Raw genomic sequence first — 14,898 nt, forward strand, 5'->3', positions numbered from 1 at the left:
CTTGRTGATGAAGTGGAAAGGCCTCAGCTCCGGTCTCAAGTGGTAGAATGAGATTCTCCTCCACCTTGTAAGCTTATAGCTTTTACAAACATTGAAAAAAAGTTTTAAAATTTGATTATTAACACACATACAATAAAAACCTAAAATGTATTAGCATTTTTCTTTATCACTCTTTTTTTTTCATATTTGTGGTAGAAATATTATATATAATAACATCTGCAAGATGATAAGTATTATTTGAACAGATCAAATGCTTAGGAAGGCAACCAGGAAAATATTCATAGAAAATTTATCAGCCCTTAAATTTAATTACAAATCCAGAACCAAGATCGTGTTCAATGAAATGCACCTTCTGTGGTGGGTACAGTAGAGATGAGTCTGAGCCAAAAGGTAGCAAAGAAGCAAATCCAGACCTCAAATCTATGTCTCAGTCTCTGAGCTCTGAACTTCAGGACTGTGCAACAAGACTAAAAACAGTCAGATTTGAGCACCGCTTAGTTTGGAGAACTCAATATCTGGGTCAGCCTTAAAGTGTATTCTGTTGAATAAGCCTGGATCGCTTTCACATAAAGCGGGAAAAACCAACAAGTTAAAGTCAGATGAGACTCATCAGCTTTGGCTACATTTCATAACAACTCTCCACTTTCCAGAAGAAACAGCTAAATTTTGAAAACTATTCTCTGACCCCAATTCACATGATTTGCTATACCCATTAGTCATATTGCTTATCACGAGTCTCTATCATAATATACTGAATCATCCTTACATTTGACAGGAGCAGAGTCATTTTCTGCCTGCCCAGTGGAAGTAAACAGGAACTCGCTCAGTCTGAGCACAGCTTGTCTGCACTTGGTCACCCAGGATGGTACCCAGCTGGGAAGAGCATTTTCGGAACCGAAGGGCACGCTGCAAACCCAGGTGCAGCGTTTGTGACCCCCTCCTTCCTGCAGATACTACCACGAGCTTCATCAGTGTTTTCCAGGGTCAGCTCAAACCTGAACTTCGGCAGCACACGCACAAAGTGGGAGGACAAATGAGATCTGGCACACACTGACAAATCCACACTGAGGCTGGCAAAACACTTCTGCACGGATGCTTGGCAAACAAAATCTGTTTTTTCTTGGCTATCTTTCTTTTCACACCTCCTCAATACCTGCCCACCTCTCATCCAGCCACAAACTCCCAAAGTCTTGAGCCACTGCAAGAAGGAATCTCTCTTATTTTTTTTCTCACTTTCTCCCTACACCAGATGTCATCAATGTTTGGCTGAATTTCTGTTCAGGGGGAATCAAAAAAAAAAAAAAAAAGAAAATGAAAAATCCCATACAGCTGCCCCTGCCAATGCCACTCTCTGAACCTCAGCTGTACATAAACACTGGGCTCAAGTCACGTGTAACCCTGTTGTGCAGAAACTGTCTAGTAGGATAGATGGGACTGTAGCACCACAGGACTGTCTACATTTATTAGGTGAAATTGTTGCTTTCTCCCTGAAGCATTAAAAATGAGCTGGAGTGCAATATATTTATTGATCACCTCTGAACATACCCCAGACCTTCCTCCAGCTCCCCCTTTCCTATTTACTCACAGAGAGAGCAGAGCGTGCACAGCTGCCTGCATCTCTAGACGGGCTCTTCCTTGTGCCAAGGAGGCACAGAGGTGCCCAAAGTGCTGCCCAGCCTTTGCAGTTCATCTCCTGGCAGCAGAGGAGTTCCCAGGCAGCCCACAGCCAGGGACCAAGTCACGAGGCAGGGAAGTGAGAGATGGGCTGGCAATGGGAAATGGGGCTTTGGAGGAGTCASGATTTAGCTGTCAGAGCTGGCAAGGAGGAGACGACAGGTAGCAGACCTCTAGTATGAAAAGAGAGCAGCAAATCAGGAGGAACTGATGAAGGTGCCAATGGAGGTGTCTTCACAGCTCTATCTGGACCCAGGAACACGAAGCAGGAGCAGGGCTGAGCCAAGATATCCACAGAAACAGGACCCAGCWCTGCACAGAGAAGAGGGGATAGCAATGAAGTCCAGATTAGACCAGCAGTGACTCCCACTTGTCACTGCCATCAAATCCCTAGGGACCTATGGTGGAGAAAGAAGACTCTGGATTTATCCCTCTCGTTAGATTAGCCTCATTCTCCCTCCTCCTCTCCCCCCACCCTACAGGAATCAATCCTCGTGCTGGCATTTTAAAGGGCAATGTGCACGTTTTATGGCCAACTCCTATAAAACCATTCTACATGATAACACATCCAGCCCTTTATTAGGGACGTTTAGCAAGTTTATTGGCCAGGCATTTTTCTGCACTGACAGATGAGGTCCTGCCATCACTTCTGTGAGCACACAGGGCCCTCTCCCTCCCCCTCCTCATCTGTCCCAGAGGAGTCAGCCCCAGGCACGCAGCCTTGCAGCACAGGGATCAACAGAGAGCCTCCCTGATCACAGGGAGGTCTAAGTTGATTCAGACACTGGAGGTCCCTGGGCACCAACTCATGTGGCAGTACTGAGGATAGCAATACAGCAGGCTGGGAACCAAGGTGACTGTCTTGGGAAAATAAAGGCAAAACAGAACGTAACAAGACACGTTCTGGTTAGAGCTTCATTGGGTGATGGATTCCCAAGAGCACCATGATGCTTTATCCTCTTCAAACCCAACGCCCAGATCATCACACTGCAAGTATCAGATCACGTTCCCAAAGTCCTTAATTAAAAGAGAGGGCTGAGACCGAATCACTGTCATCAGGCACAGTGCAGCAGGGCTCTGCTTTCTAAGAGAGCCCAAACCACTTTGCTGAAGACCTTGCACACTCAGCGTCACAGAGGGTGTCTCTGTGTGGCTCCTCTGCCACCCACCAATGAACTCCCCACGTAAAGTCAGGCAGGAGGTGATTTAAAGCCAGCCGGGTGTTTTATTGCTGTGCGTCCTTCACAGCAGTGCGCGTGTGCAAGGGTGAGCAGCTGGGTTAGCAGAGGTTTAATGAGGGATCAGGGACTAACGACTGAGACTGCAATTTATCCGTGTGCTTCCCTGGGCCCTCCTCATCGYGTTCATGGATTTTTGTGGCTGCTGAGATCCCAGCTCACTGGCACAGCTAGGATGGACCACATCCACCTAAATAGGCTGAGGTGGATGCCTAAGGGCACAAAACGGGGGTGGGATTTTGGGCTGGGAAGGAGACTGCAAAACCTGGGTGATTCTCACCCTGCGGAGCCCACGGCGGCTGCTGCCCCAGTCCCTGTAAGGCCRTGGCCAATGCTCTGCGACACTGTTGGGATGTCTCAATCACACATGTCACTGCACAGCAGAGGTGAATATGAGGCTATGTTGATTCCCAACCTGTAGGGAGGGAGCTTTCACTAAGCTAGCAGTTTCCAACTCTTATTTCAAGCTGTTTTCGCTCTTACCTCTCTCTGGTGTCACCAGGAACGTTGAGCTCCCCTTGCCTGCCAGCCCCCTGTGCAGTGTTGGTTAACATGTCACATTGCCGGGCTATGTTATTCTTAAGTACTGTAAATCTCTCACTATTATTCTCCCACTTGATATAGTGAGCTGTGTCATTTTGAAAGGAAATACATAACAGTATATTAAAGAAATCATGGATCTCCTCATTCATGTTTAAAACAAATTTATTACAATGTAAGAAACCCTGAATAGCATGAATTTATTATAATGATTTAAGGCTCCTGGCACTTGAGTTAAAAATGTCTCCCAATAAATAACTTTCCCTTGAAAACACAGCAAATTAATATAGTTTACCATTTCCAAAGTTATATAAATCCAAGAGGCTTAAATCAACAGTATGCTGGATAAGATTACTGTTGCTCAGCTAGAGCCCGATATCAGAGCTCAGAAGCATGGAAAAAGTAGCAAAAAATGGATGGCCTTTTTTTTTTTTGGTCACCTTTCTCTCCCTTCCAGCACCCTAGGCTATGTCTGTTCTGTGAAAGTCAGACTAATGTGAAATGGATGAAAGCAGCCGTGGCCTTTGCACACAGGTATCATTAAAACGAGCGGCTACTCCACCATCAGGCTCGACAGACGCTGCTCTGATATTTCCCCGAAGTGCCTCTAACACACGCAGCCCTGCTGCTTTCGGCAGCGCTGCTTTAATTGAACTACACACCCAGGCACCGAGATGCCYCCACCTCGTGCCTCCCTGGACTCCAGTCCCGAGCAAACTGCAGCCTGCGTCTCTACAGCAGCTGGGAATGTGCAATGCAGCTGTGTTTTCGCTCTCGCTTTCCAATAATCCCAACCATCAGGCTATTCTGTAATTTTTCAGTAGGGCCAGCAGGCCACCTTTGCTCTTTTAACAGATCTCAGGAGTCAGGAARAGCAGAACCCAACCAACGCTCATATTGAGTAGGAAACACATAAAAATACATATTTAGCGGATTCATATCCACTATAGAGGGGGAAACATCCCAGCCAGCACGACCCTACTCCACCCAGGTACCCGAACTGCTACATGCAAGTTCAGTGTGTCAGGCCACGTAAGGCTGGCCAGTCGCCCTAAGGACAGATACCCAGGCTCAAAGTCAGCAGGGAGGGAAACCTTTTGCCTGGCCACTGTCTGCAAAGGGATTGACAGGATTTGGCTTAATACAAAGCTCAGCCCAAGAACCATCTACAAAGCTTAGCAGCTTCCAGGATACAACCTGTGCACACTGAAAAGCAACGTTTTGCTCAGCCGACTGCACAGTTTGGTATCACCAGGAGACACRTCCTCCTGGTGTCTCACAAGGAGACACACTGACCCTCTGCATGGACCTTCCTATCAACAGAACRTGATGCAAACAGCAGGAAGGCTCAGCACTCCTGGCCGAACCTGGGAGCTCGTCCCATCCAGCTCTGCTCTCTGTGAGGACTTCAATGGCTTTTTATTTTCTGACTTGTTTTTTTCCTTGCTGTCAAAGTGTCATTTTTTTTCCGTAATGTAGCTGATGACTATTTTTTTTTTTAAACAAAGTACAATACCGGTGATATTCTGACAATGTCAGTAGAGCCAGGGTACACCCACCTGAGCTTTTCAACATAGGAAGTCAAGGCTGTTAACAGTCAGATTGACAGCCTTGGTAAATTCAAGTCCTCTGTGCAGCAGACTACAAGAACTTATTAGATACAGACAAGGCTTTCAGGTCACCCAGTCCATCTCCCACCCCACCTTTTAATTGTCTCCCTCRCCCAAGCTATAAATATCTGACTCTTCTCATCTTGTTTCCTCATTATGTCAATTCCAGCAGTCCCTGATCATTTTTATTGCTGCTCACTGAAATCCCTCCAATCTGCCAGTAAACTTTCTGGTAATGAGATCCCTATACTGAAGGCTCCAGTGCAAATACAGAGACACCAGATTCACTGACAAGAAGCCATTTCTTGTGTAATTTGGAGGTGTCATTACCTCCTCACCTGCAGCTCCAGTCTTCTGGTCTGATTTTGTTGCTATCAGATATCATCACCTTATGCTTTGTCTCCTCTTTCCCCTGCTGAGGGTTTCTGCTGTCTGGGCGTCCCCCTTTCCATTAACCATGTATCTTTCAGATTGTTTTAAATGCAGATGCATTCACAGATGTTACACCTCCCAAGGTCACCCTCCAACCCAAACTGAATTCCACTGAATTCTCTTTTTTTTTTTTTTTTTTTTTTTTTTTTTTCTCCTTGGTGTTTCTACTTCCCATTATTTTATCCTCCTCAGTTCTTCTAAAGTTAGCAGAATCTGCTGGTTTCACTCACATACTTTCAACTTCCAAGAAATGAAGCTATGATCTTAAGCAGCATGAGACCAGGTACCCATATTGAAACCTTCAAACAAGGCTCCTGAAAGTTTCAGATGGGAAATATCATGCAGTATGAGGCTACTTTGTCATTGCTCACAGCAGTGGTGACTAGAAAAAGAGCACACACATAATGTGGAAGAAGGGCCAGACCACATGGGAAGAATATAGGAACATTGTCAGAGAACGTAGGGATGCAATGAGGAGGGCCAAGGCCTATGTGGAATTAGAGTTAGCAAAAGATGTCAGGGACAACAGGAAGGGTCTCTATAAGTACATCAKCAGCAGGGGGAAGACTAGGGAAAATGTTAGTTCACTGCTGAATGGGGAGGGTGCCTTGGTGATGGAGGATGCTTTCTAAATGCCTTCTTTGCCTCTGTCTTTACTGCTAAGGCTGGYCCCCATGTACTGCAGAGCCCAGAGACAAGAGATAATCAGGAGAGAGGAAGACTCTTGACTGGTCGAGGAGGATTTGGTTCAGGACTATTTAGGCAAATAAATCTATGGGCCTAGATTGGATGCACCCAGGAGTGCTGAGGGAACTGGTGGGGATTTCAGCTGCTCTCCATCATCTTTGAGAGGTCATGGAGAGYACRGGAGGGGCCAGAGGACTGGAAGAAACCAAGGTCACTGCAGTCTTCAAAAAGGGCAAGAGGGAGGATCCCAGCAACTACAGGCTGGTCAGCCTCACCTCTGTCCCTGGAAAGGTGAGGGAGCAGCTCATCCTAGAGAGCATTTRTAGGCATATGAAGGAGAAGGAGGTGATCAAGAGTAGTCAGCACGGATTTACCAAGGGGAAGTCACATTTGATGAACCTGATTGATCACCTTCTATGATGGAATGACTGGATGGATGGAGGAYGGGAAAGCCATGGAGGTTGTCGTCCTTACCTTTAGCAAGGCTTTTGACACCGTCTCCCCTAACATGCTCATAGGAAAGCTCCGGGAGTGTGGTCTGGACGAGTGCACAGTGAGGTGGATTGAGAACTGGCAGAGGGTGGTAATAAATGGGGCCAAGTCCAGCTGGAGGTCTGTGGCCAGTGGAGTCCCCCAGGGGTCAGTGCTGGGCCCGGTGCTGTTCAATTTGTTTATCAATGACCTGGACGAGGGCATGGARTGCACCCTGAGCAAGTTTGCGGATGACACCAAGCTGGGTGGATTGGCCGACACTCCGGAGGGCTGTGCTGCCATCCAGAGGGAYCTGGACAGGCTGGAGAGTTGGGCAGAGAGGAACCTCATGAGGTTCAATAAGGACAAGTGCAGGGTCCTGCACCTGGGGAGGAATAACCCCAGGCACCAGTACAGATTAGGGGTCGACCTGCTGGAGAGCAGCTCCACGGAGAGGGACCTGGGAGTCCTGGTTGACGCTAAGTTAACCATGAGTGAGCAGTGTGCCCTTGTGGCCAAGATGGCCAATGGGATCCTGGCCTGCATCAGGAGGAGTGTTGCCAGCAGATCAAGGGAGGGGATTCTGCCCCTCTCCTCAGCTCTGGTGAGGCCGCACCTGGAGTACTGTGTGCAGTTCTGGGCWCCCCAGTATAAGAGGGATGTGGAGCTCCTAGAGAGGGCCCAGCATAGAACAACCAAGATGATTAAGGTMCTAGATCATCTGTCATATGAGGAAAGACTAGGTAAGCTAGGCCTTTTTAGCCTAGGGAAGACTCAGATGAGATATGATCAATGTGGGAGGATAAGGCCAAACTCTTCTTGGTGGTGGCCAGGAAYAGGACAAGGGGTAATGGGTAGAAGCTGAAACCTTGCCCGGATATGACCCTGTGTCCCATGCTCTAGGTGTCCCTGCTGGAGCAAGGRGGTCAGACTAGATGATCTCTAGAGGTTCCCTCCAACCTCAACCGTTCCGCGATTCTATGACTAGAATTCTCAATTCTGTTCTAGCGTAAGCCCTTCAAGATGGACAAATATTGGAGAAAGTTCAAAGAAAGGCWTAAAAGTGATCTGGGAGGTGGATAACAGACCTTATGACACAAGGCTTAAAGAACATCATCTYATCAAAGAGAAGGCTAAACAGGTTGTTTATCACTGTATAGATATAGTACTTACTGTCTGGTAACAGGGAATTTTGTATTCTTGCTTTCCAAGGCATGACAATGTCCAACAACTGGAAATTAAAGTTAGAAAAAATCAGCCCCAAAACAAGTCAAGTTTCTAGCAACAAGAATAACTAAACACTGGAAGATTTTGACAAGGGYGTTTCAAATTTAGATCAGCAGTCTCTTGAAACCAATTCCTGAATACGTCTTCTAGTAGATCTCACTAGCTTGCAAAAGAACTAGATTTTACATCTGTGAATCTACCTCTAGAAATTTTGTTCCTTACCAGGTCTGGAGGAGGAGTTCATATGTCATCTARGTTTGTAACATTTGCCACTCTTTTGAGAACGTAGTTCCAACAAAAAGTTCACTCTTCAAGGTTTTAAGACAGTTGCCAGTCAGCAATTAGGAAAGATAATTTTTCCAGTGTTTCACTTTCCTTCTGTTGGCTAACAGGGGWCCAGAAAGCATAAACTTGTGCTCAAAGGCTGGTTAACAAATCTTCTTTTGGGTCTGAACAAAGTGTTTCGTTCACATATTCAAAATTACTCTTGAATCAAGGAATGTAGAATGGTTTGTCTGCTGAGACCATCTGGGTGTCTCTCACCTAACATATGCCTGGGCCTCATCTTCCAGTGACATCTCAGCTTCTCCTCTACCAGGGCACAAAACAGTTTGATTTCTCAAGGACTGAAATGGTCTTTTCCATTCTTTAATATTATAGAATCTCAGTTTCTARTTGTGAGATGAGATTAACTGCTCTAACAGCTTATAGTTCTGAGACAAACTGCTGTGGGCACCTCCAGTGCCTGGTGACATGGGCACTAGTCAGAGCCCTTCAGAGATGCAATGGTCCATACACTTTTCAGCAGCCTCYACCAGCAGTACCCAGAGCATTCTGCAAAGGGGTAATGTCTTTACTGCTTCCCAAAGCAGGCAGCTAACAGCCTTCCCAAAGCTGGCAATCAAACCCAGTTCCTGCACRTTCCCACTCTTGCTGCACTTGGGACACAGTGACATTCCCTTTGAACAACTSTGCGAGCTGCCAAGCATCAACATCAAGTTGGGCTTCTTGCTCTTTGTAGCCAACTTCCACTTCCAAGCACCTTGCATAAGGATCACCATTCTCCCACAGCTAAGAACAACAACAATATAATACAGGGGGCAGATAAGACTTGCTGAGATGCAGGGAGCAACTCCGAGTTGGGAGAGGCATTTTTCAGAGCAAAGTCACCCCCTCAGAGCAGATTTCCCTGCTTCTGCTGGTTTAAATCACCTAATTCAATATTCTGTGTTGTCTTATGTTGCATACAGTTATGTAAATTTATAAATCATATACTAATTAGCACACAATTTAATAAATGTAGTTACAGTAAAAAGGAAGATTTCTAACTAAGTAGGCTGTGCTTTCTCCCCTTCAACTGGCACAAATTCAAACACCACTTGGAGGTCACATTTCAGAAAAGCTCTGCTGTAGCTTTTACGGTTTGACCGTTGGCTCATGTGTACTTTTGAGGGATATCTTTCMGATATTTAAGCTCTCTCTCTCTCAAGSATAGCTAAGCCCCTTCCTCTTTCTTTAACACCAAGCCTCCAGAGCTCATTGTATCACTGCAATTTTTTTTTGTTTTGCTTTTATTCAGACTTGCTGTATCTACTGTTGGATTCTTCTGCAATCAAAGTCCATGGGACCACTCCAAGTAAATCTAGTCCATATGTAGGTTATTATCTGGACTTGGCCCTGTCACCCTCATGCTGGTCTGGCCTCCCTATCTACCTCCTGGAGAGGACAGGAGCTGACATTGAGTTATTTCCTTCTTGCCCTGATTTACCAGGTCTCCTTTGGGCAGTAGCTCCCCAAGTTCAGCAAACATTATTTAGAAAAGGCATGGGAAGACATATGCATCATTTGGGAATCTCTGTTTTGAGGGATTGCTCCCCCTAGGATATAAGCACAAAATTCTCATCTGCTTATTTTATTTTAACAACAGCTCTACCTTTAGAGTTGACCCAGATGCATCCAACCCATGGCTTCTGTCATCCTTTGCTGCAGTGCTCTGACTTGCACCCTTGTCCTGTCTTGCTTACACCTCTGTCCTCTCTTCCTTCCTCTTCAATTCCACCTTTCTGACCCAATGCATGGTGCTGGCTCGCCCCATGCTCCTCTCCAGGAAAATCCTTTTTTTATTAAGACCTCCTCTTCCTGCATATCATGCTCCAAAAGAGGTCTTGATCTTTTGCACAGAAAGCCCCCATCCTGCAAAGAAAGAGAAGGTTTAAAACTGACTCATCTGTACTAGTAAACTGAAGATTGAGAGTATGTAAATATATATGTATATATATGGAGAAATAGAGATTATATTAAGGGAATACAGCATCTATCCTATGAGGAAAGACTAAGCAAGCTGGGCCTGTTTAGCCTGGAGAAGAGAAGATTGAGAGATCTGATCCATATGTGTAAGTACCTGCGGGGAGAAGGTAGGGAGGAAGGGGCCAAGCTCTTCCCAGTGGTGGCCAGTGACAGGACAAGGGGTAATGGGCATAAGCTGAAACACAGGAAATTCCATCTCCATGTGAGGAAGAACTTCTTCACTGTGAGGGTGACAGAGCCCTGGCACAGGCTGCCCAGGGAGGTTGTGGAGGCTCCTTCTCTGGAGGTCTTCAAAACGCACCTGGATACTGCCCTGTGGCCCGTGCTCTGGGTGTCCCTGCTGRAGCAGGGAGGTTGTACTGGATGATCTCTACASGTCCCTTCCAACCCCAACCATTGTGTAATTCTGTGATTCTGTGATAAGACGATGTGGAAATTGGAATATATTACCAAAGATAATTAATATATCTGAGCTGGATAAAAAAAAAATACAGGAAAAATTCAAATAAATGAAGGTCCGGAAGATAAAATGAAACTCCCAGATAATTTATTACATTAAAACCTCACACACATATTAATATATGCTTAGGTTTAAGATGGGATTCAACAGTGGGAGTGGAGAGGCTAAAAGTAGAAAGAGTGTGACTGTTGCAGGCCCACTGTGTGCAAGGTGCACAAAACGACGACGACACAARCGCGGCGAGCGCGTGGACACGAGCCACCCTGGAGAACACAAAGTGAAGACGGGGCACCAGCCACAGCAGAAGTCACGTAACTCCACACAGCCTCATGGAAAGCACAGCCTGATGTGCAGCTGAAGTGTCTTAGCAGGGAACGCTCTGGACAAACAATCTACAGCTGGACTAACTCCCCAGCGGCAGCTTCCTAATATAGGAGCTTAAACTTAAAAGGACACTGTCAAGTGATTGCTTTTGCTAGTTTAATTTTTGCATTTCCTCCACTGCTTTAGCAGATGGAAAACAATTCCCCTCCCAGTTCCAACTACTGATTTTGTCCTTTCCTATTTGACAATCATTGATTTTTTTTTCTAAGGCTATAAATGTTTTAATAACTTCAACTTTGTAGTGCCTCATGGCAAAATATCTTTGCTTGCACTGACTGCTAAACACTATTCCTAATGTACTGCTGATAACTAGAGCAAGAGCCTGCATTATAAAAAATGATTTTTCAGAGTCTGCCAAATTAACAGCTCTTTTTTTTCTTGGTAGATAGCTTAGAGATAGTTAAAACATAAAGAGCTTCACCCACCAGATATTTCAGCCATCTGAATTCTAGAATTCTTGGCTAGAACATAAAGGTTTGTCTCCCATGTAGCTCTGACTGATGGACAGCACCTGGAGCAGAGAGCCCACAATCTTGACAATGTCCTTTTAAAAAAGGTTACTAATAAAATACAGACTCAAGTCAAAAATCACCACCAGAAACAGAATAGTTAATGGACAAAATGAACCAGAAAGAACTGTAAAATAGTTAAAACATTGGCACCCACAAAGAACAAAATGCTCCCATGCAGTGTTCTGGAATGTGTACACAAAGGCACCTTTTTAAGAAATATACATTTTTTTTTGCTGTTTCAAAAGGTTAGTACTTATAGAAAAGGCGATTAAAGTTGCAGTCAAACTGGAAAAGAGAAGCAAAGTGACTGGACTGAAACTGAAGAACATTTTCTTTATAAACCTTAAAAAAAAAAGAATATAAAAACCTCTGAAACCTACGTGCTGGTCATGTCTTCACAGCTTTCCTGCTTTTTCTTTTGAGTTTTTCTCTTCCTTCCTTCTCCCTTTTCCTGTTCTCTCAAAGGAGAGGAATATATTCACCTTGATTCCCAAGACTCAGTCAGCAGAAATGCACTGAGTGAGAAAATCTTTTTCCCAACTACTGTACTTGGACAGGGCACCTACTGTCTTTGGAATTTCAACCAGAAATTTGTGTCCTGGGACGCTCTGGGAGCAGAGCGAGAGGGACCAGATGGGCATGTTAGCAAACACTATAATTTTACAGACAGCCAGAAAAAAMCAAGCAAGGCCTTTCCTCAGCAATCATATTCTGGTCCAGTAACAAGGGTTCCCCAACAAACTCCTGCAAGGTTTTAAAATTCAGCTGGGATATAAGACAAGGACATCATTTAATTTGTGATTAAGACCAGATTCGCATGAAACCGCTCCGAATAACTTAAGTTTCAGCTCCCCCTTCTTTCTCCCTTTATTTCATTGCTATAAAAGCACCGTGCTGCTAGGGGCACACGTTTGTACAAGCTGCATGATCCCACTGTGGGCTCCACTGCTGAGTCTTGCGAGCTCCTTGCAAGTGCTTCACGAGAGCTACTGCAGGAGAGCAAGCGAGTGGGAGGCAGCAGCACTACCCCAAGCACCAGAACAGAGACTCACTGCCATTAAGATGAGCAGGGCTGTCTAAAGAGACTGTCACAAAAGCTGTACTGGCCCACGCAGTGGTGTTTGGGAGCAAATGGCCTAGAACTTGCCCATACTGGCACAATTCTGCCTTTCCCTCACTGCAATTTCACCGTGCAAAATGAGTATTTTAGCCTCATATTTCTAGGAACACATGCCGGTGGCTACTGTTACAATAAAATATGAACACTGCATTGTGGAGAAAATGACCATTAATCCTGTAATCTGCAGTCATTTTTACAAATTCTGCACATTTCTTTAAATAACCAAGTGCATGCAGTAGATGGAAGTGCATTTAAATAAACTGAAATAGATACAGCATGAATAATTAAAGCCGGCAGGGAAATGTGCATTGCGAGACGCTAGTGGAAATAATTACTGATTTGTCTTATTTACAATAGAGCCTGGATACAGGATCAAAATAGTGCAAGTTAGGGAAAATGTCTGAAGACTGCTCTTATCCTACAACTACTATATATTTCGTCTTGAAAAGTACATAAACCAAGTTTTGGACCACTACAATGTCTGACTGTGTTTCGCTATTTCAGGGTTAGGTTTCCCAGCATATAAACTATGTCAAATAGCACTAATTTAAGGAAGAATGTATTTTGAATGGATATCTAGTGCATCAACCTGCAATGACATCTATTAATGTCATTAGATACTGTGCAGTTGAGCTTAGGATACATCCCCTAAAATCCCAGCACAGTAAATATCAGAATGCTGAAGGCAAAAGTGGATCATAGAATCACTGGGAAAAGTAATAAAGTGCTTGTACCTTTATAATAAGCCAGGTTTTAAACAGGCTGTAGTTTAATTAGAAACTAATCTACTTGGAATGTGGTGGTTCTTGAGTGTTAGGCAGTTCTTGCAAACTATTTTAGAGCTTAAAAAAAAAAAGAAATCGATAATGAAATAAACTTTCAATATGAGGCTGGCTAAACTGTGACTTCAATCTATTAGAAAACATTGTGCATTAAAAAAATCCTATTTTAGAATGATTACTTGGCATGTGAAAGGATTACAAAAAAAAAAAAAAAAAGAGAGAAAAGGTAACACTTCCTGACTGGTTTCTCAAAAATGTTCCTGGGACATGATTGCTAAATACAAACTGAAACAGGATGCTATTAGCTATGCTTTAGAGGAGAGAAGACAATCATCACTCAAATAATTTAAAAATGATACTGTGACACAAACAAATCAGAAATAAAAAAAAGTTCTAAAAATTCTACAGAGGGGCTGTAGACCAGTAGGCCTTGTCAAATGAAGAAAATCTCTTCGAGGAGCCGGCTCTCCTCCAACTCCTCTGCTCTGCTCCCGGATCTCCGAGGGGCCGGGTGCCAAGCCGACCCGTGGCTCACGGGACGAGGTGTTTGCATTTTGCTCCTGCTGGGTGATTCTCTGTAGAGGGGTCCCGGGGCAGATATGGGACTCATGGCCTCAACCAGGTCAAGAAGAGAGGCGTCGTACCTGGAGAAACATATCAAGAAAACGCAGTTCCATTAAGCATCTTGGCATCACACACAAATTGAATCCAATCTCCCCACCCTCCTAATTCAGACTACACCTATATTTGCCCAATGAGAGCCCCAGGAACAGGCAGGATTTTGCTATAYGCGTTCCTATGAGGAATACCAACACAGAGTTGTGAAAAGAGTTGAGCAAAGCACGGGTACACAGTTTATTTTAAGCTGTTTCATCAGATTTTCCATTTGAGGTGTATAATGTCTTAGTCACACTCTGGAGATTGAGGACAGAGCTCGGAGATACGACAGCCGAACACACAGAGCAGGTACAAGACAGACCCACAGAGGTACCAGTAAAGTGACTTACACACAGGCTGCACTTTTTTGAAGAGACTCTACACTTGATTTAGATTYCCAGGGATTTGAAAACAGCAGGAGCCTTTATTATTATTGCCACAAACTACACGTGCTTCCTGTAAATCTCTATGCACTATATGGAATCTGTCTGGTGCRAGCACTCAAGGAATACAATCTAAGCAAGGCAATACAAAATCAGCGCTCCAGGCACCAAGAGAGAAGGCAAAGATGCTAAACATTACTCAAACTGTCCTTTAAGTGTGAGTACAGATGTGCAGGAAGGTTGCAAGCCAACGCTCGCTGCTAACGCWCACTGAATAATGGCAGATACTTTAGACAGAGACTTCCTATTAATATTCACACAAGACAAGACCTGATCTAAATACCAGCACAGGATTGATCATTACAATATATTTTCTGCTGTCCAATTTTAAATGTCTTAAACAAAAGCAGTTCC

The 14,898-nt window shown here is 44.5% G+C and overlaps 1 protein-coding gene across 1 annotated transcript in view; it reads right to left on the reverse strand.

The window, feature by feature from the left end:
- Positions 1 to 13,666: 13,666 nt before the first annotated feature.
- Positions 13,667 to 14,898, reverse strand: part of KIAA1328 (KIAA1328 ortholog) — a 156,557-nt gene continuing 155,325 nt past the window's right edge. Inside the window, exon 11 of the mRNA XM_026040100.1 lies at positions 13,667 to 14,088. Coding sequence (XP_025895885.1) covers positions 13,878 to 14,088 — 211 coding nt within the window. The 3' untranslated portion in view covers positions 13,667 to 13,877. The remainder of the gene's footprint in view (positions 14,089 to 14,898) is intronic.

This window comes from Nothoprocta perdicaria, unplaced genomic scaffold (genome assembly GCF_003342845.1).
Source record: "Nothoprocta perdicaria isolate Ctin4 unplaced genomic scaffold, notPer1 scaffold_10, whole genome shotgun sequence".
NCBI classification, from domain to species: Eukaryota; Metazoa; Chordata; class Aves; order Tinamiformes; family Tinamidae; genus Nothoprocta; species Nothoprocta perdicaria.